Raw genomic sequence first — 22971 nt, forward strand, 5'->3', positions numbered from 1 at the left:
TTAAAGTAATAGTCTACTCATTTTCAATATTAAAATATGTTATTACCTTAACTAAGAACTGTTGATACATCCCTCTATCATCTGTGTGCGTGCACGTAGGCGCTGGAGTGCGCTGCGACGCTTCGATGGCTTGGCCCCATTCATTCAATTGTACCATTTAGAGATAAAGTTAGAAGTGACCAAACACATCAACGTTTTTCCTTTTTAAGACGAGTAGTTATACGAGCAAGTTTGGTGATACAAAATAAAACGCAGCGCTCTTCTAAGCGGATTTAAAAGAGGAACTATATTTTATGGCGTAATAGCACTTTTGGGAGCACTTCGACTCGGCGCAGTAACACCCCCCCTCTCCCATTATGAGAGTGAGAAGGGGAGCGGACTTTTCAGGCGAGTGGAAGTACTCCCAAAAGTTGCTATCGAAGCGTCGCAGCGCGCTCCAGCGCTTACGTACACGCACACAGATGATAGAGGGATGTGTAAACAGTTCTTAGTTAAGGTAATAACATATTTTAATATTGAAAATGAGTAGACTATTCCTTTAATTAGTTACTTTTCATAGAAAGTAATGTTTACGTTACTTTTAAGTTACTTTTTCTTACTTGGCTGAGGCTTGATTTCTTTTAGGTCTTGCAGGTGGTTTTTACGAGAAGTTCTGTATTCAGAAATTGCATATTACCATCGCAAAAATGTCAACCTCTGGCTTGCCATCTCTGTTTCTGATTCAAACTATTCTCGTTCAGGCGCACACGCATAGAGTGCATAAATCTACATTAATACGTTCAGTTTAATGCAGTACATAGTTTTTCTTACATCGAATTAATTAAACTGAAAAGTAACTCGCATTACTTTTTTAAAAAAAGTAACTCAAATATTAATATGTACATTTATAAAGTAATGCGTTACTTTACTCATAAAAGTAATATTATTACGTAATGCACATTACTTGTAATGCGTTACCCCCAACACTGGTAGTTACTAGTCTTGGACTCTATTAACCAGACAGTTTTAGCGTGAGCATAGTTGCCATGCGTACTTTGTGCAGTAACTCTTGTGAATCGCATTAGTCCAAGATGGCGTCGTTGCCGGAAGCTAGTTATTATACACTGGAAAAAATGATTCATTGAATTTAATCAATTTATTTTTAGGTAAGTGGTTGCAATCAATTTATTTAAGCTACATTTAAACAAAAAAGATTAGTAAAGTAAAATAAAATATAAAACGTTTGTCTAAATGTAGCTTAAATAAATTGATTGCAACCACTTACCTTAAAAAAATTGATTAAATTCAATTAATCATTTTTTTCAGTGTAGTTTGTATAGTTTGAAATATAGATATTTTTTATGAAATCGCATTGATTACCTGCAAAAGACCTTTATTAACCCCTTAATGCCATGCGGATTACTTCTATGAAGAATGAATGCACTTCCTGTGCTTAAATTGTTCCCATATCCCTGTTGTCTCCCATTAAAAGGTTGGAAAAGCAAGGACATTTACTAAAAAAAACCTCCAAATGTGTTTGTTAAAGATGTTGGACATATGCATCTCGGATTGCTTGAGGGTCAGTAAATCAGGGGGTAAACATGGTGGTCTCAGGTCATTAGCTGGCATGTAGATGCGATTAGGGACAGAGTGTGAGTGAATGACCTGTATAGCGCAACCATCTGTGTCCTTACAGCCAAGTTTAGATCACACACATACAAACTTATGTCACTTGATTGATCAACATTGCTCTGGACTCTGATATTTCAGATTACCACCGGCTATCTAGTAATACGGTTTTGCAGTTTTCCGCAGCCCTTGTCACTGTGGGTCTTATGTACATTTATATTTAGCAGCATTGCATTGCTAAACAATGTTTGCTTCGTTTTTGCTCCTCTCTGTATTATTTGCGGTCGACCTACTGTTGCCTGTGAAATAAAAGAGGGACCACAATATTAGTTAAAAGGCAACCACCTTGAACATCCAACCACAACATTGTGGTCACCCATAAACCTTAGCATCTTTTCTTCAATTGTAGTATTATTGTTCATTGCATAGCACTGTATTCCTGTTGCATATAATCATGACCATTATCCACATTAACAACATAAAAGGACAGTTATGAAGAACTTTAGATGAATATATGTCTTCTTCGCCTTCTGTTCTCCTCACCATCTGCGTGTCACTTCTGTTTCTGTTTGTTGTGCACACATATGCTCTGTCGATGCAGAAAAGGGAAGGCCAGGTGCTGTCCACCCCATTTTTTCTTTCTTGAGAGTGTTTTGATCCAGTAAGACACCGTAATGTGATGTTATGCTCAACTGGCTACATACCTGGGTCAGATTCACACTGCAGGGCAGAACTTCCCGAAATACGTTCACGAATGACCTTTCTGTCTGTCCCTTGACGTTGTGACCAAAATGTTATAATAGTAATTGTATATATATTATAAAGGCTAGTAATAACAATTAACGCAATGTCTCGGCAGATGACTACTAATTTAGTTAGGATTACGTGTATGCATGTGACTCATAGATGATTAAATGTGGCCATGTCTGCTGAAATAGTTGAATCACTCTCATTTATGCATGTATGTGTATATTTTTGCCTCTCATAAATCGCTTTTTATGTTGTTCAGAATGGCATACTGATTATTTTGTCAACATCAAAGATCCCTCCAGAGTCTTTCTGATGCTGAGATACAGATGTTTCATCTCAAAATCATCAAACAGCTCAACATGCTTGTTTAATTTTCAATTTTTCTCCCTCTCTTCCCCCTTATCCCCTAAACAAATATCATTTGGTGACATTCTCCTCTCTCCCCGGGTTCAAGTAAGCATTAAGCCGTTTTCATTTGTAATTAATTTTTGCGAAGCGCTGAATGTTGTGGGATTACAACTCCCCACCGCTTCTCTTTGTTAAAGACTCTGATTATTCAATACAGCCAGAGAGAGAGAGAGAGAGAGAGAGAGAGAGAGAGAGAGAGAGAGCTTGTTTATACAGGTATAAAAGGTGAGAGAGCATTTATGCTGGTAGAGAGAGAGAAAAAGAGAGAGCAGCATTTATACAGGTCGAGAGAGAGAGAGGTTTTTAGGCCATACTTTAAATCAGTTACAATAACAATAATAGTTTTTCAAAAGAGATTATTACATGGCATCACTATGGCAAAAGACTAAAAACTATTTTTTTCTCCACCACAGTACAAAGTATTTCATTAAGGCACTACTGTAATAAAAACATTTCCCAGTTCTGCGTCTTTTTATAGTATTTAGATTCAATAAAATCCTAGATTTACTAAGAGCCTTAAATAACAATATTACATTTTGACCATGTGAATTCCTTTTCCTATTCTTAAGGGCCGTTCACATTATAACAGTAACTCTAACGGTAACTATAGGTATGATGAAAACTTTTTCAAAAACCCCAAAGCTCAAATTTATCACATAAGCTTCTCCACTGTCATTTCAAGTATGCATGCACTTGAAGTTCAAATAGATTTGATTGGCTGTCAATGGTTTATCGTTCATCAGGTTAGAGGAAAAATCGCTTGGAAAGTAATCCCAATGATATTGTTTATTGTATCTTTATCGTTATAGTTGTGGTGTGAACTCCATCAGGAGAATTTGTACATATACAAAATCCAATGGAAACAATGTATAAATAGCAATATTTCTCATATGTAATACATTTGTGGACTACAACTGCAAATGAATGTTATATTTTGAACGCTTAGCAGGGAGATTTCTGCAGTGAGAACTCGTCTGGATTTATGACGGACGTGCAGTTTCATAATAACAGCGCGCAAAGTCCTTTTATGAATGAACACATTCAGATATGACCTCGTTGCATAAAATGCATTATTAATTTTGCTAGAGCATTTATTACATGATTATTAGAAATGACATCTAAACCCTTCAACCTTTCTAATGACATATGGCATGACAAGTTTAATACTCTTCTTCATCAATATAATACACTGTAATAACAAAAATACGTCGGGACCGCTCACGGGCCTGGTTCGCTTTAACATGTTAATTAATTGCTAATTTGTGTCAAATCCACATTCGTCGATTTTTGTACGATTTGCCTTGACCCCTGTGACGTTGGGGTTTGGTGCGGGGTTAGGGGGTTGGGTTTCATTATTGTTTTTTTATTTCTCTTAAGAATCATATTGTCGCTGCCCGATGAAACTCACGTATGTCCAAAACAGTTACTTTTCAGGAAGTGAAAAAAAAACACTGTACATCAAAAGCAGGTAAATGTAGCGTTGTCATACTTTGTACGGCATCTTTACATGTAACCATATTCTTGCCAGTGGAATGATATAATCCACATTTGACCAAAATTGAGTTTAAATGGACATACGTGCATATTTTACAGTAACTGTGGTCGATACGCGTTTTTCCGATCATTAATTAGAATCCCCAAGTCGCGTTTCATATTGACAGATGAATACACTCAGTTTATTAAATAGCCTACGTCTTAGTTAAATACGCTTACTTTATTTAATATTAATTATAAGTGTATTAAATGTCTCTTGCAAGCTATGAAGGGACAATGAATCAATACACTGACATGGTAATGCTAGACAGCAGGGGCGTCAGTTTGTGTTGAAAAGTGGTGGGGACAAATGATCAGATAAAAAACATTATTGCAGGACGGGGAAAATATTGAATAACGGCGCATCAAAAATGGGCATAGCGTAGGCCAGTCAACAAGAAGAAAGTACTCAGCATAAAACCCTCAACAATGTCGACTGCACACATGTAACAGTCCCTGCAACACCCGCTCAACCGAACAGTGCCAAAGCACCATACCGTAGAAAACAGCAGCGCGTTTAGTCAATGATTGCAATGAATTTCATTACATATGTACAAGAAAACACACCATAAGCATACAACGCAACATATGTGACCCTGGACAACAAAACCAGTCTTAAGCATCGCTTGATTTTTCAGAACATTTTAACCAAACGCCTTCAAAAAGCGGTTGGATGTCCCCAGTGTAAATAACACAATGCTAGACAGATACTTTGTTTGCACAGTCCTACCATAATTTAGTCACTCCTAGACGTACATCTGGCGTCAGGGGGAACGTTTACCTCGATGAAGGAAAGATATTGTCTCACAGGCTATGTTTATTCGGCTATGTTCAGTGCTGAGCTTCGATGAAACTTTACGAGACCGGCGAGACGCTTCACAGGCCGGAGATACATGCCGTGATTGACAGCTTTGACACCAAATGGATATACGTGAAAATCAGATGACATGATTTCACAACTTTTCACTGGCCATTTAGGTATGTGACGCGTACTGTATACGGAAATGAACCTGGACATTCAATTTGTCGAAAAATCTCAAAATCGGCAAAATGGACATACGTGGTTTTCATCGGACAGCGACGATATGTTTTTGCACAATTAACTTCTTATGAATTCATACGAATTAGCCAACTTGTAAAATATAAACGAATTCTCGTGTGATCAGACTGGAACTCTATTAATTCTCGCTATTCTCTTTAATATGAAATATTTTTATTTATCTTTTTTTTTAAGTTATCATTATCGTTCTAATGTGAACAACCCTTTACTTGTATATGTGAAATCTAGGGTAAAGTCTCATAATCTGATTTTGAGATTAAAAGCATCAAAGTTTGATTTCACTCATTAATTTCGTTTTAAATATTAACATTTTTAAATTACCTCATTCGGTCAGTATTAAATATATAAAGGTTATAATTTAACAGAATGTTCTTTACATTATCAAGGATGTATTTATGTAAAAAAACAGTAAATCATAAAAATGCATTAGCTGGGATATTACAGACAGGGTCACATATTGCCATTTTCACTCAGACAATAAAATTGATCAACTTTTATTTGAATCTTTGTTTACACTTATATCCAGGTCCCAAAATTAACTCTGGATTTGTTGGGGATTTTTTTTTTTTAAGAAAAAGTAGTTGGCAAGAGACAGGTAGAGAGAGGGAGAGAGAGCATTTATTGATGTATGGATGAGAGGATTTTTACATGCATGTATACATACTGTCCCAGATTGGAAGTTGTATGCATGTATGTGGTCTCAATACCACAAGTCCAAGACAGCACCTTTGGCATACAGTCACATAAAACATGTACACAACATAGACAATGTCTTTGGAGTAAGAGAGAGGACCCTCAGAATTATGCTTTTTCTAGTGAATCATTACTTATTCTCTTTTTGTAACACAAAGGTGGTGCTGCAGCATTCACATACACGGACCATAAAACAACACCTGGACCTGCTTTGACACGAAACACTCTTGTTTGTGTAAAGGGGTTAAACAGCTAAATGCTTAAAATATATGAAAGAAATACAGCTTTCTTACACCGTTTTTTATCTTTTATTGCTTATTTACCGTTCTCTGTCATAAATGTCAGTCAAAGAACAGAGGAGCAAATACACGCTTTACCTGTATCACCAGTGGGAAAGGTGATCGGGCGCTGTGTGGCCATTGGATGAGGCATGTCTCTGCTGATATGCTTAATTACTGCTTAACTCTTGTAGGCATAGAGGATAATGTGCAGGTCATCGCTCTCCCGAGTCCTTCATTCAGACAAAGAGGGACATTAGAGCGTCATGAGCTCTGAATTACAGCTCTCTTTATCAGCCAAGGCTTCCTCTCTTTTTGGCCCCATTTTAGAGCCACTAGATCAAATACACACACATGCACTCTCCCAATTTGACATTGTTGCCATTTTGTCCAGCAACAAACCCATATTCTGTCGCTTACAGGGTTCTCTGTTATTCATGTGGCAGCCCATAATCGCATCCCTCTGCACCGTAAGGCAGTAATTAGGGGATTATTTATTACCAGTATTTCTGGTCTAATTCACCAGCTCACAAAATTACCCCTGATTTCTCTTGACCTTGTCCACATGTGCCATTTCCCCCTTTTTGCATAAATGTAGATAAACGAGTACATGGAGACTCCAAACAAGAGAGGGTCATGATCATTACGCTAAATTTGGTCACCTAACTATTACATCAGCTTGGTTATGCAGTACATTATAAACTGTCTTGTGGTACTGGTGTATTTCATAGCAGATGAGTTCTGGATGCTGCAAAGTTCGCTTTGAATAGACTTGCATGGACATAACGTCATCCACTTCATGGCCATGTCCATACTGCAGCTCAATATGGTTATCAGTGCTCTTCTGAGTGCAACCTCAACCCCCACCCCCCAAAAAATCATAGTGACATGGATTTTAATTTTAATCTGAATGGTGTGTACAGCATGCCAGGACACAAAATTACACAACAAAATTATCTTTATTTTTTTATGTATTTTTTTCTAGGTATGTTTTGTTAAAATTATAATTTTTGATTCATTCTGTAAATTACCAAAAATAGTTTTCCTATATTTCAAAGAAAATATTTTTATGAAAATTTGATTTTGGTAAAATAATAATTTTTGATTCATTCTGTAATTTACCAAAAATAGTTGACCTATATTTCAAATAAAAATATTTTTTATGAAAATTTGTTTTTGGTAAAATTATCACTTTTGATTCATTCTGTAAATTACCAAAAATAGTTGTCCTATATTTCAAATAAAAAGTGAAAATTTTGATTTTGGTAAAATTATAATTTTTGATTCATTCTGTAATTTACCAAAAATAGTTGTCATATATTTAAAATAAAAATATTTTTTATGAAAATTTGATTTTGGTGAAATTATCACTTTTGATTCATTCTGTAAATTACCAAAAATAGTTGTCATATATTTCAAATACAAATATTTTTTATGAAAATTTGATTTTTTGGTAAAATTATCTTTTTTAAATCATTCATTAAATTGCCAAAAATAGTTGTCATATATTTCAAATAAAAAATATTTTTTATGAAAATTTGGTTTTGGTAAAATTATCATTTTTGATTCATTCTGTAAATTACCAAAAATAGTTGGCATATTTTTTTTTATTATTTTCTTAATGAAAATTAGATTTTGGTAAAATGATCATTTTTTATTCATTCTGTAAATTACCAAAAATAGTTTTCTTATATTTCAAATAAAAATATTTTTAAATGAAAATTTGACAAACTTGTTATAGAACGTTAATAGAAAATAAAATAATAGAACGTTTTGAAATGTTTTCAGACTTTCGAAGTTCATATTCATATTTAAACATTACTGGTGTTTTTACATGTATTTATAAAGAGTTTAGAATTAATATTTTCTGAATTACCCACACTGCAAAAAGTTAAAAATTACTCAATTGGTAGAGCAGCTTTCATTTTTACAGTGCAGCCTGATCTCGTTCGTATTCGTACTCGTATTTTATGAGTTGACTAATTTGTATGAATTCGAATAAAGTGAATCGTACAAAAAATATAATTATCATAAAAAAACAATAATGAAACCCCATCCCTAACCCCAATGCCACAGGTGTGAAAGCAAATCATACAAAAATTTATGAATGTGGTCATGTGAATTATTACCAGTTAGCCAGTAAAATGCGTACAAATTGCTATGCTATGAATTACCCTGATTTTTAGGGTTTATAAAACAACAGCTTTTATGTATCCTGGCATGCATGGAATGAAATCACTGCCATACATGTAGAAAATCTGATTAAAGACAAAAGTGCTGAAAACGTCTGCTTTGTTCTGTAAACACATGGAATGATTATTTAGAAATTATTTTCCAGTCCCGTAAGTATTCAGTGTGTCTGTGACTCATGTGTTACTCGGAAAAAGGGTACGTTTAACCCTGAACTGTCTAACAAAGGGGTCCCATCAAAGGAGCATTGATGTCATGAACTGCTACCCTATTTCTCCCACTGAGCAAACTCGTGTTCATTTCCATACAAATTCGACTTGAGCCATTCACCTGGTGAACCATTTCCAGCCTCATAACAGCAGAATCCAAGCAGACGGATAGTATAATAATTCCTAATACCTCTATAGATAATATTGCGAGCTGTACGGCGTGCAGAAGGGGAAATTACGTGTCGCCGGTTGCATTGTGTGGAGTCCCGGTTAGTGCAGGACAGGCTCCGTTGCGGTTAATCGGACGCCTGTCTGCGTTTAAGCTCGTTAGGGTGATCAAGTACCCTCGTCGTCTGTCACGTTTCGTTGAGTCGTGTGCCGACAGCAAGAAAGTGAGGAGAGCAAAGAGATGAAAAGAAAGTCAGATTTGCAGCGCCCACAGCACAAAAAATGCAAATTGTGCAAATGATCTCTGAAGTCAGAAAGCAGTATTTCAGCCCTGTTCTATTTGAAGAAAGGAATGAGAGGACGGCTCTGTCTGGACGTGAGCGAGTTTTTATGAGCCTAACTGAAGCAGCATACTGATAAAAGGAAAGACTGGCATTCAGATTTCTACCGCGGTGTGTTTGTGTGAGTTTGCTTCGTGTGTGCTTGAGGGATGCTGAAAGGATAATAATTTAATGTTTTTGCAGTTGTTTTCTGAAGGGATTAATCAAATTAATAAAAACAGGATTTGAATTTATTAAGAAACTGTCTGTGAAAACTTGGCTAAAGGCATTTGTACTTTTTTACATAAAATCATCCAACATAATCTAAAGAACATTCTGTGAAAAATAACCTTGATATCTTTAATATTTTCTTGACTAAGGTCATGTCAAAGATTGAAAATTTATATGAAATAAATTATTAAAATTAGACTTTGATGCTCTTAAAGCAACACCAAAGAGTTTTTTACCTTAAAATAATGTTTCCAAAAGGTTTTAGTCGTTCATCCACTCAAAACAGGGTGAATGGCACTTTCACATTCGCTTTGCAGCCCTCTATCGGCCAAAACCGAACTAAAGTAGTTTCCAACCGTCGGGTAGTGGTCCTGTAGTTAGAGTGAAAACTACAAAAACTTGCTTTACGGCAGACCTACAATCCAATCAGAGCCAGCTATATGCTGCAGTATTTACGACGGTGGTAATGAACAATTGCGCTTCTAACCTGTAGGGGGAGCAAAGAGCAATAAGTCTTTAGTGTTGCTTTAATTAGGGCTGGGCAAAAAACGATTTTTCGATAAATCTTTTTTTTTTATGTGGTCGATTCAAAATCGATTCTCAAAGGCCACAAATTGATTTATTCCCGCAAACATTGAATGTAAGATTAACGTTAATCTGATTACTAGTCTTTTCCACTAGATGTCACCCTCTTTTTTGCTTTGAGCGATGTTACCAAGGAGCGAGAGGCGAGCCTGTCATTCATTCATTCAGTCTATATTCTAATATAATATATAATATAATATTCTAATAAAATGTAATATTTTATATAATCTATATTAATTAAGTTAAAAAGAGAACCGACTATAAAAACCGTTCAGGGAATCAAAAATCGAACCGAGAACCAAAACCAAATCGATTTGATAGCTTGTGAATCGAAATTGAATAGATCTAGAACATCTGAATCGGTACCCGATCAGCACACGGTATCTTTTTACAGCACGTTGTGAATGTGTCAGCATTTAGCCCAGCCCCAATCACTCCCCAGGATCCAAACAGGGATGCATCCAGAAGCCACTATACAATATAGTTCTCATTTTTATCCACTTTAAAAATCACCACGTTTTATTTTGTGCCACCATACTTACTTGTGTAACTACTCATGCAACAGTCCCCAAATAGGGAAAACATGGAAGTGTTTGGTGGCCTCTAAATTCATTCCTGTTTGGATCCTAAGAAATGGATGGGCCTAGGCTAAATGCTAACACATTAACGACACGCTGTGCAAAGATTAAGTGCACGCATTGATAAAATATATGTATGTATTCATTCATCTAAGCTGAGATTAGAACATAGTAACAAATTGAAAACGGTGGTGTTTTCCTTTAACATCTTTAATGTAAAGCTATTTAATGGCACATATTTGTTGCATATTTGGCATCCGCTGTATACTGGTGTACAGTGTGGTGAAAAGAACCAATCAGCAGTCATTAAGTCGTCCTGTGTCTTTATTGTAGCTTTTGTTTAAATGCTTATTAAGTGCTTCACGGTCACACTAATGAAAGACACATACAGCCTTTTGTATATCAACACGGTTCGTTTACAGCCCTCGGAGAGAGCGCGAAAGAATTAAAGGATAAAGACATTAAGCAGTATGGAGCTAAAGCCAGAATGTGTTGAGAGAAAGACAGACCATTTTAAGAACAGGAAACGGCAAATAGGACAAGCAGGAAATGAAGCTGAATAAAGAAGAGCCAGAGAGACTAATGAAAGTGGCCTGAAGCATAGGGCAGAGAGTGGCACACCGAGACAAACGAGTGCACATTCTCACGAAACAGTAATGAGAGCATAGAGAACTCACACACATATCACTGTATACAGTACTACACACACACCCACACACACATGTCTTATGACACACTCCTGTACTTCACTATCACACACATCACTGTATACTACACACATACTCCAAGCTGTGTCTTATCCTGTACTTCACCTTTACTATTTAAAAAAGTTAGGATGTCCAAAGGTTTAAAAACCGTATATTTGTGACACAAAATGGGTCATAAGGGTACATTTTTTGTTGAGTTTTATACATTATCTCACACAAAAATGGCTGGGTTATTTTTGACCCATAATGGGTAAATATTGGACAGAACACACCACTGGGTTAAAAAAATGACCCAATGCTGGGTTGTTTTAACCAAACTGCTGGGTTATTATTACCCCATAGTTGCATAACATCAACCTATCATTGGGTCATTTTAACCCAGCATGTGTTCTGTCCAATATTTACCCATTATGGGTCAAAAATAACCCAGACATTTTTAGAGTGCAATATCTTGAATATTTGGCAACTGTTTTTAAAAATCTGGAATCCGAAGGTGCAAAAAAATCAAAATATTGAGAAAACTTTAAAGTTGTTCGAATTAAGTCCTTAGCAACTGAATCAACTCACAAAAATAAAGTTTTGATTTATTTACTGTAGGAAATTTACTAAATATCTTTATTATGATCTTTACTTATTATCCTAATAATTTTTGGCATAATAATCTATCATTTTGACCCATACAATGTATTGTTGGCTATTGCTACAAACATACACTGCAAAAAATGATTTTCACGAAAAAAAAATATCTTAGTATTTTTGTCTTGTTTTCAGTAAAAATATCTAAAAATTCTTAAATTAATATGCTTTTTCTTGATGAGCAAAACGGCCCAAGAAAATAAGTCTAGTATTTAGACCAAAAATATCAAATTTAAGTGATTTTGTGCATAAAACAAGCAAAAAATACCCCCCATGGGGTAAGCAAAAAATCTTGAAAATTTTTCTTAAACACTAAATTAAAAAAAAATAGCTTACCCCATTGGCAGATTTGTTTTTTTGCTTGTTTTATGCACAAAATCACTTAAATTTGATATTTTTGTCTAAAAATAGACTTATTTTCTGAGGTCGTTATACTCATTAAGAAAAAGCATCTTAATTTAAGATTTTTTAGATATTTTTACTGAAAACAAGACAAAAATACTAAGAATTTTTTTATTGAAAATCATTTTTTGCAATTTCCCTGCAAAAAAAATGACTTTTGTACTAAGTATTTTTGTCTTGTTTTCAGTAGAAATTCTTAAACTAAGATGCTTTTTCTTGATGAGCTAAATGACGTAAGAAAAAAGTCTACTTTATAGACAAAAAATATACAATTCAAGTATATTTAAACTTAAAACAAGCTAAAATATCTGCCAATGTGTTGAGAAAAAAAATCTAAAAATACGTTCTTTTTTCTTAAACACTTAATTTAAGCAACATTTTCTTACTCCATTGTCAGATAATTTTGCTTGTTTTAAGAACAAATTCACTTAAATTGTATAGTTTTTGTCTAATAACGCATGGTCATTTTGCTCATCAAGAAAATAAATGTTGATTTAAGAATTTTTAGATATTTCTACTAAAAAAGAAGACAAAAATACTAAGTAAGAACGTCATTTTTTGTAGTGCCACCTGTGCAATTTGAGACTGTTTTTGGTCCAGGGTCACATTTAGTAAATTAATATGATAGAAAACAGGCATCATCTTAAACTAAACATGCCTTTTCATCTGACATTGAAGTAAAAAATGATAGCCGATGGTGTAGTGCTCCGACATGTGGTGCTTTCGCACTTTCGGTGACCCGAGTTGGATTCCCTGCGTGGTGTCATTTGCCGATTCCATACCCATCTCCTCCTCCCTGTACTTTCCTGTCCTCTCCTCACTTACTGTTGAAAGGCAAAATGGCCAAAAAAAATATATAATACCATGAATAGCAGTGAAAAAAGCATAGAGAAATTGTATAAAATCAACATCAAGTGCACCTCAGCACCGCACATAACATACAACATAAAAATAGTGACTTCTTTAAGATTGCAGCTGGACCATTACAATAAAGGCTATTTTGACAAAGAGTCAGTAGTCTCTCAGAGTTAGTAAATAACACTATTTCTCTTGCTCATACTTTTCCAGAATATCACAAATACTTGAAATTCTGCTCTGTTGATTTGCGTCAGTAGACAAAAATATGTTGTAGCCTAGCAAAGCCCCACATTGGCACAATGGTGGCAATTTTGCCATTTTCTTTAGGAAATAAAAATGTAGGTTTGTTTCATTCTCTTGGTCTAACAGCTGTTGCTAAAGCTGATGTTGATAGAGATCTGACTTAATAGATGTTTGCATCTAAATATGAAGCATCTTTGTAGTTTGTAAGATTGGACGGTATCAGGAGCAAGGTTTATCAGACTTTGAAAATTCTGTCATCATTTATTCACTCTCATGTTGTTACAAACCTGTATACATTTCTTTGTTCTGGTGAACACAAAGGAAGATATTTTAAGAAATGTTTGTAAACAAACTGATCAGAAGCCCCATTAACTTCCATAGTACAGTAGGATAAAATAATCCAATGGAAGTCAATGGGGCCAATGGGTCAATTTAACTATTTAGTTTCACTGTGACTGTGATGCTTTAAGAATTATCAAATCATTTTTGTGTAGTGGACTACAAGCTGTAGTGTTTTTTGCTTTGCTGTAGAGGTTTTTCTTTTGCTCTCTCTCCATCCTTTCTTGTTTGTAGAGATTGTCCTTGTTTAAAGCACTCGTACATCACTCTGTCCCTCGCTCTTTTGCTGAAGTGAATGAGTGCGCTTTGCACCTTGGTGAGACTGTGTTTGTAATGCGAGAGCGTGTTTCATGCGCTTTGTAATATACGCTGTCATGAGAGTGGCCAAGAGTAGACATCGCTGCTGCTGCTAATGTGATAAACCTGGTCAGTCTGGATCCAACCGGGAAAATCTTAACCAAAAGTAGTTTGTCAAATATGTCTTAGATTCTATATTACATCCACTGTTCAACGCTAAGTAATATAAATATAGAATTATATTATGTTGTTATTATTATTTGTATCTACACTGAAAAAAAAAATGATTCATTGAATTTAATCAATTTTTTTAAGGTAAGTGGTTGCAATCAATTTATTTAAGCTACATTTAAACAAAAAAGATTAGTAAAGTAAAATAAATTATAAAACTTTTGTTTAAAGGAATAGTCTACTCATTTTCAATATTAAACTATGTTATTACCTTAACTAAGAATTGTTGATACATCCCTCTGTCGTCTGTGTGCGTGCACGTGGGCGCTGGAGCGCGCTGCGACGCTTCGGTGGCATTTGGCTTGGCCCCATTCATTCAATGGTGCCATTCAGAGATGAAGTTGGAAGTGACCAAACACATCGACGTTTTTCCTATTTAAGACGAGTAGTTATACGAGCAAGTTTGGTGGTACAAAATAAAACGTAGCGCTTTTCTAAGCGGATTTAAAAGAGGAACTATATTTTATGGCGTAATAGCACTTTTGTGAGTACTTCGACTCGCCTGAAAAGTCCGCTCCCCTTCTCCCTCTCATAATGGGAGAGGGAGGGTGTTACTGCGCCGAGTCGAAGTACTCTTAAAAGTGCTATTACGCCATAAAATGTGCTCCTCTTTAAAATCCGCTTAGAAAAGCGCTACGTTTTATTTTGTACCACCAAACTTGCTCGTATAACTACTCGTCTTAAATAGGAAAAACGTTGATGTGTTTGGTCGCTTCTAGCTTTGTCTCTGGGTGGTACCATTGGGTGAATGGGGCTAAGCTAAATGCTATCGAAGTGTCTCAGCGCGCTCCAGCGCTTACGTGCACGCACACAGATGATAGAGGGATGTATCAACAATTCTTAGTTAAGGTAATAACATAGTTTAATATTGAAAATGAGTAGACTATTCCTTTAAATGTAGCTTAAATAAATTGATTGCAACCACTTACCTTAAAAAATTTTATTACATTTAATGAATCATTTTTTTCAGTGTACCTTAGGACTGTTGAATGTTTTATTCTGATTGGTTGAGAAATGTTTCATGGATATTAAGGTTGTGCCAATAGACGATTGTACCGTGTATCAACGATTGTCAGACATATCGCTAATAGCGGGTTTTCATGATGATAGTTGGTGATAGTAGTTGTTATTATCATCATCGTAGTTTCACATTAACATGCTAATTGCGTGCTTTCCTGGCATGAGAGGGTTTGTGGGCTTCACTTTGCATTAGAGAGCTTGTAACGAGCCCTTCTCGCACGCACCTGGACTTAATGCGCACGTCTTGGACTCTTGCTCGGACCTGAACGTGTGTGGCATGGACTCCTTAGCACCTGTAATGCGCATGACTCTGACTCTTCCTCTCACATGAGCTTGTAATACGCGCGGCTCTGACATTTCCTTGCACTAAAGAGATTGTTAGCGTGCAGAGGGTTAAAACCAGCAAGTGTGTTGTTCCCGCTCCCTGACACGCAAGAATTTAATGATGCGCCTGGAATTAATGGCATTAGTTTTGACAGTGTTGCCCTTGCTTCTTTTTTGTCCACCAATCAAGTAAGTTGTCATAAATTAGTCAAAAATAAACAAATAAATAAATGAGTAAACTACTGCCCCGCCCCTCAATACTATCGTGTATCTGCGATCTCGTAGGCTGACGATAGGATGATCTCAAAATTGGGCATATTGCCCAACACTAATGGATATGCATTATTTTTTGACCTGACCTGTCAAAAATGAATGTGACCTGTGCTGGCAAAAAGAGTCGGGATGCGCACATTAAAATTTTGGGATAGAGGCAAAAGAAAGTATAAATGCCGATTTTTTTTTGGTTGGAATTGAGGTTTTCATAAAATATGTACATTTAAGCACACATCTAGCGATCCCAATGCTCTAAATAGGCATTAAACAAACCAACATAATCTTTATTTTGATATTTTCTGAGAGCTGTACCTATACAAAAATGCTTGCATCCACATGCACGTCTGACATTTTAGTTTCGTTTTTTTAAACATGCAGGAATTAGAAAATAAAGTGCAGGACTTACCAGGTAGGTACCTGATGTTACAGATTTATTAAAGGAGATAAAGTTTGGGATCTGGTTGAAAGTTAGTTATCAATCAACTTCAAACAGTTGTAGCTCTGTAATCTTTTGTCAGATTTCAAAAAATCATTTTTTTGAAGGTTTTTTAATAGAGAATGTCAAAATATAAATAACTCCTTTTTTAAAATTACCTCAATCATCATTTTGCCAGCACGGGTCACAATTGTCTTAAAATAACCTCTGAAAAATTGACTCCGCTCCTTTAAATTCTGGGAGGGGGGTCCCAAGGACTGGAATTGAGAACCACTACCTTAAAGGACCAAAACCATCTTTCGGAAAATTTGATTGGATTGATTTATTTATTAAGAGCCTAGTTCCGTTCGTTTGCATGGAGAGGGTGGTGTTTTTGACTGCAGCCAGCCACCAGGGGGCGATCAAAGAGCCAGCGGCTTTTCAAGATGTATGAGGCACACCCAGTTTCGTCACAATTCCATTAAACCCCTAAAATGATCTTTGTAGCATTCTGAGATTTTTGTAGAAAATCCTACAGAAGGGTGCAAGTGTTTTAATGCTAAATTAAAAACATATTTTAAATGAGAGAATTTATGTACATACAGTATATACGGTCATGGGGTGATGGGTTGAAGTTCAGCTTGATGTTCTAAGCTTAGTGCAGAGCAATAAGTTAGCCTTTGCAGCACATCACTGATTACAGATTTAGGACCCAGAATGCTTGGAGAACATCAACGGCAATAAATAGGTTGAGAGGTGACATTACGAAGGTGAGCCCTGCCTGCATTCATTCACGAAATCTTGAGTCTTCATGTGCACCCGTTTAATTTTTATTGTGCTGACATGCTGTCAGCTGCGTCTGTCTGCCCGTTCCTCTCTCATCTATCTGCTGACTTTAGTGTCGGTATGGCCCACCTTCAAAGAGCTGCTAACTTTTATAAACGTTTTCAAGAGGGCTCGTTTGTTTTATCTTCCCTTCATCCCTCTGTCTCTGCCTCTCTTTTCTCCTGCAGAAAACATGAAAGCACCTCTGCAAAGGTCACGGTCGCGGCAGAATATCAATTTCAGCTCGACACGAGCACCCACTGCCAAGGAGCCTCATTACGAGAGCGAAGCCCATTCGTCTACAGCCCACAGAGCGACCCACCGGCCCGACAGGGAGAGAGAGAAAGACAAAGAGAAAGCAAGAGAACGAGAGAAGGAAAAAGAGCAAACTCCGCCGCTTTGTTCCTCCAACGGTGACACGGACGTGGAGGCTTTGCTCGCTCGCCTGCGTGCCCTCTGATGACATCACCAACACATCTACCGCCGGCCCTGCAGACCACTCACATTGACCTCTGTAGTCACAATGGCCATTTCCAGACAAAACGAATCAGACGGGCGGTTACAGTCACCTTTTGCTAATAAATGCTTTTTGTTGCGCACACACAAATAAGAAAAGTCTTAACAATTAACCTTTCTTACTGGCTTCCTCTGACCTTTTACCTCCAACAACAAACTTGTAGTCCACAGAAGTCATTGTGTGCTGGTCTGGTTCTGAAGCTTTTGTCATCACTGTCTTTTATTAAGCACCTAATTACTGGAAAGTTTAAATTGACCTTTGGGCCGAGCACTTTTCTCTTTTTTTAATGTAATAACCAAAGCAATTATTACTCTTTAAACTCTCATGCTTTCTGCTTTCATATACAATATTTTAACATTACAGCAGCGCATAACTATACCTTTGAAGGGATAGTTTACCCAAGGATGAAAATAATGTCATTAATGCCTCACCCTCATGTCGTTTCAAACTGGTAAGACCTCCGTTCATCTTCAGAACACAATTTAAGATGTTTTATATTAAGTCCGAGATCTTTCATTGAAAATCTATGTGTGGTGTACTGTCCATGTCCAGAAAGGTAATAGGGGCATCATCAAAGTAGTCCATGTGACATCAGTGGGTCAGTTAAAATGTGTCCAAAATACATTTTAGTCCAAAAATAACAAAAATTACCACTTTGTTCAGCATTGTCTTCTCTTCCGTGACTGCAGTGACGCGGCTGACGTGTTATCTGGTGCGCCCCAGCTGTTGTTTTTGTGCGCTAGTGCTTCTTTTACAGTCTGAGGGAGACGCACGCTGTAAGTTTGATAAAAAAACTTTGTAAACATGTCTGAGGATAACATGTCATCCGCGTCACCGCAGTCACGTGACTTTAGTCTTGCGCATGAGCTTCAAAACAGACGCGGAAGAGAGGACAATGCTCAATAAAGTCATAATTTTTGGACTAAAATGTATTTTTGATGCTTCAACACATTCTAACTGACCCACTGATGTCACACTTTGATGATGTTTTTGTTGCCTTTCTGGACATGGACAGTATACCGTACAGAGATTTTCAATGAAGTATCAACTAGCTCTTGGACTAAATCTAAAACATCTTAAACTGTGTTCTAAAGGTGAACGGAGGTCTTACGAGTTTGGAACGACATGAGGATGAGTCATTAATGACATTATTTTCATTTTTGGATGAACTATCCCTTTAAAATCTGCATTTGTAAATGTTTGCTATAAAATTATTTCTATGACCTATGTTTGTATTCATGTGAATGTAAGTTTTATTATACATGAAAATCTTTATACTTAAAAAAACAAGATTATAAGCGTATACCTATATATATATATATATATTTCTATGTTGTTTTTGTCACCTTGCAAGAGATGGTACTATGCAAAGCTGAAGAAATATCCCTGAGTGTCATAAATGTTTGTATAACTCAGAGGAGCTGACTGATATAATGCACACTCCTACTCGGCAATCTGCTGTTCTGATTCGTGCTGAATAGCGTTTTTTTTTTCTTTCGTATTGTCAGACATTCAATTGTTTTCGTTTTGCATATGTTTGTCTGTTTCGTTTGTCTCTCGATTGTATTTTTTTTTTTACAAGTAATTGGCAGGTTTTCACATTCCTCCTCATGATGTTTTGTGTTCTGCTGTCGCTGATGTGATTTTCCTCTTTACTGCTCTCAATCAGGCGTGACATCAGAATGAGATTACCTATGAAATCACATCTCGTTCTCTTTTTCGCTTTCTATCCTTGGACTCGATGCACTCGCGTCACCTCTCTTGATTCTTTGAAACTGCATTCCTGTTATTGCACAGACATTATTGAGGTGAAATCTTTTCGGTGAAATGTTTCGAATAAAATAAGTGAAAGAACCGATTTTGTTTGGTTGTAAATGTCACTTTTATTTCGTTACATTTACAGCATCAGCTCAGCTCGTTAAAAGAGTGTGCGTGTGATTTCTGCACATACTCTCTTCATTCAGAAATCTCATTTAATGCACGGTTACCTGAGAGGTTGAGGGCAGGGAGGCCTGCACCTCCTGGAGAGATGAAAGCCTCTGCTACCCACAATCATACTGTTTATTGTATTGTAAATAATAATTAATGCCATTTCCAAAGGCGTGCATGCCAATTTAATTAATCCAGGGGAAATGGGGGAGGTGGGCTTGGATCATGGACTCCATTGCTCCTCTTGACAGCAGCAAGAGGAGCTGCTTGCTTTTAGGGAGTGTGGGTTGTGTACTGTAAAGAAGAGAAATAACTGCAGACTTTTTATTGGGTTTTTCCAATCTGTGTGTGTGGGGGGGGTGAAATGTTATGTTTTTTTGCTGTTGTTGTTTTCTTGGTTCCTTATCCGTTACATGCTGGGTGATCATGTCGGGTAATTTCGCTCTTTGTTCAGAAATATTTTTTTTAAACCTTAATATCTTGTAATGTGGCCTTTCGGTTTGGTTGATGGTCGTTACAAAAGCTTGTTTTTCTGAATATCACTCAAAATGGCCTTTTGTACGACATCAAAACCTCCATTCAGACAAAAATCTTCTTTTCAAGGCCATTTTTAACTTTTCTTGCCATTGGTAAAAATGCAAGATACACTTCAAAACTCTTTACAAATCTAGGTCGCTGTCTTTTAAGAAAGTGCAGTATAATAAGTGCTGAGTTGTTTTTAACCCAGGGCTGGGTCAATATTGGACAAAATACACCATTGGGTTGAAAATGAACTAATGCTGGGTTGTTTTATCCCAGCAGTGCATTCTGTTTAAAGAGGCAGTAAGATGCAAATTTTAAGCGTCCTATCACTGTTTATCCCGGACAACAGGTTTAAATGCATGCAAGGTCAAAAAACACTGTAATTTTCTCAAAATATACATTTAAAATTACCCCGTTTCTCAGAGATCCCCAAAAGATTCATGTGAAGCCGTTCAACGACTCAGTCTGCCTAAATCTCACCTTTCAGTAGCCTACTCTGCTCTGATTGGTCAACTGACAGAGTCTCCGCACAGACCACAGATTAGTGGCATAGACCAACAATAGTGCAACATGTATTGACCTAGTGCTAACATGATTTACTGAGAAGACATTATCGACATCAATACATATCATTCATAATTACTCCAAGCAATAAAAACGACGAAAGAAACTAACATTTTACACTCATTTAAGCATTTATGTAAGCTAACCGGGTCATAGCAAAACCGTAAGTGAGAATGTGTTAGCCGCTTGCTAACGTGAGACTCTGACAGTATATTAAGAGTTTAAATACGCATCATTCATCATTAATCCAAGCAATAAAAACGACATCAGACACTAACATTTTACACTCATTTAAGCAAGTATGTAACTTACAGGTTGTGGTTAGGAGACACATGTTGTTCCAAATAAAGTGGGTACTGAGCCATATGGGTATCTTTTCTCCTTGAAAAAGTAACCACTGATTCTTCACAGCCAAACGTTTAGTATATCCCTCCTTGAAAAAGTAATTTTAACCACTGATTCTTCATATCTTTATCCTTTGGTAGTGAAAACAACACAAACTGAAAACACAGCATGATATGATGTTTACACACTAACTAGCGGTGGGCAGGTCATAGTTTACGTTTCTCCCGCGGACAAGGCTGTAGGCGGAGATTATTATGCAAAGTGTTGGTATTAGGTGAATAAAGACAGGCAGACGATTCAATCCATATGACCACTCGTTTCAGCGATTCAGAGTCGACTCCCTACTTTAGAAGCCAATAATTTTATTAAGCATGCACTTTTTGGTTTAACTGCTTTGTTTACATTGATGGACAGCTACATGACCACTGCAATACAGGTAATTTTCGTTTTTGGATCTGTGTGGCTCTTTAATATAGACCCAGCCCTGGGTTCAAAACAATGTAGTTCTTAATTAATGTAGTTATCAAAGTTTAGGAACTAAGATTGTTAGTGATTTTTTTGTTTCTTAATTGTAGTAAACTACATGTTTAAAAGAAAATCTTTAGATACATAGATCACATAAAAGTCACCTTGCCCTGCAATCAGATTGGATAGAGAGACTAAATGCAACCGTCTGTGAAGTCCAGGCTAAAGTCTCATGATCTGATAATGAGATTAGGAGCATCAAAGTTTGATTTCACTCATTGAATTCACTTTAAATTTGAATCTGTGACATGACCTTACTCAGTAACAACAATAACAATAACGCAAGTTATCGTCGCCCAACTTAAATCTCTTTTCTTGGACTACAACAAACACACGGATTGTAGGCAACAGTTTACTTCCTTGGCCTGTTGACGTCGTGGACATGATGGTCATTATCATAATCCTGCCCACTTTTGACAGCCTGTAAGTAGTCTATCTTTTCATATTTAAAGAATTTACTACTGACTAAACCATGACTCAAACACAAGTTTTGAGCAGAGTAGCACTTGTTGTAAATCACAAAAAAATGACTAGCTGGGTTATCAAAGGTATAGAGGTCCGGACGTCACGTGATTCATTCTGTTTACGGCACCACACTGGCAGGCGAGGACAGCTGGGAGCAAATATAAAATGAATGGCGCCAGCAGGAGTTTCATGGCAACAGTTCACTGCATACTTTAAAAGGGAAATATCATAAAAATCTTAACTTTTTTCATGTTTAAGTGCTATAATTGGGTCCCCAGTGCTTCTATCAGCCTAGCAAATGTGAAAAAGATCAACCCAGTAACTTAGTTTTGGTACACCATTCTCTGCAAGCATGTGAAAAAATAGGTTTTTTATTTTTTTTTTTTATTGCAAATAGAACACAAAAATACTGATAACAGTATCAAACAATCTTGGATGACATAGATACAATAAGTACAAAGAGGAATAGGAAGGCAATCATTGAAAACAAATAAAAAACAAAAACATAAAATAAATAAATAACATAAAATACAGAGGTAATAAGCGACTTATGTAACATTCATCAAATCATTACACAAATTTGACACTTTTTTGATTATTAATTTTTGTTAGTGTTATAATTAGGTAATTAAGGTCACAAAGAAAATTGTTTAATTTGGGAACTGTTGGGGAAAATTTACATTTATGAATATAATATTTTGCCATTAAAATACACACATTTCCTATATATTCTATATTTTGTTTACAATGAGAAAAATAACAGAATATATCACACATATTTAAATCTATGATCAGGTTGGATTTTGAACCCAGAAACTTTGATAAATCAGACCAAAATTCTTTTACAAGGGGGCATTTGAAGACAACATGATCAACTGATTCAGTGACAAACTTACAATTCAAATTAGTGTTACTAAATTATG

The 22971-nt window shown here is 36.2% G+C and overlaps 1 protein-coding gene across 4 annotated transcripts in view; it reads left to right on the forward strand.

Moving 5' to 3' along the window:
• The window catches only part of diaph3 (diaphanous-related formin 3), a 391776-nt gene extending 373651 nt beyond the window's left edge, over positions 1–18125 (forward strand). For all 4 annotated transcript variants that reach the window (XM_073876167.1, XM_073876164.1, XM_073876165.1 and 1 more), the window contains one exon: positions 17370–18125. In XM_073876167.1, coding sequence (XP_073732268.1) covers positions 17370–17641 — 272 coding nt within the window. In that variant the 3' untranslated portion in view covers positions 17642–18125. The remainder of the gene's footprint in view (positions 1–17369) is intronic.
• The last annotated feature ends 4846 nt before the right edge of the window (positions 18126–22971 follow it).

The sequence above is a fragment of the Misgurnus anguillicaudatus genome, chromosome 14 (assembly GCF_027580225.2).
Source record: "Misgurnus anguillicaudatus chromosome 14, ASM2758022v2, whole genome shotgun sequence".
Taxonomy (NCBI): Eukaryota; Metazoa; Chordata; class Actinopteri; order Cypriniformes; family Cobitidae; genus Misgurnus; species Misgurnus anguillicaudatus.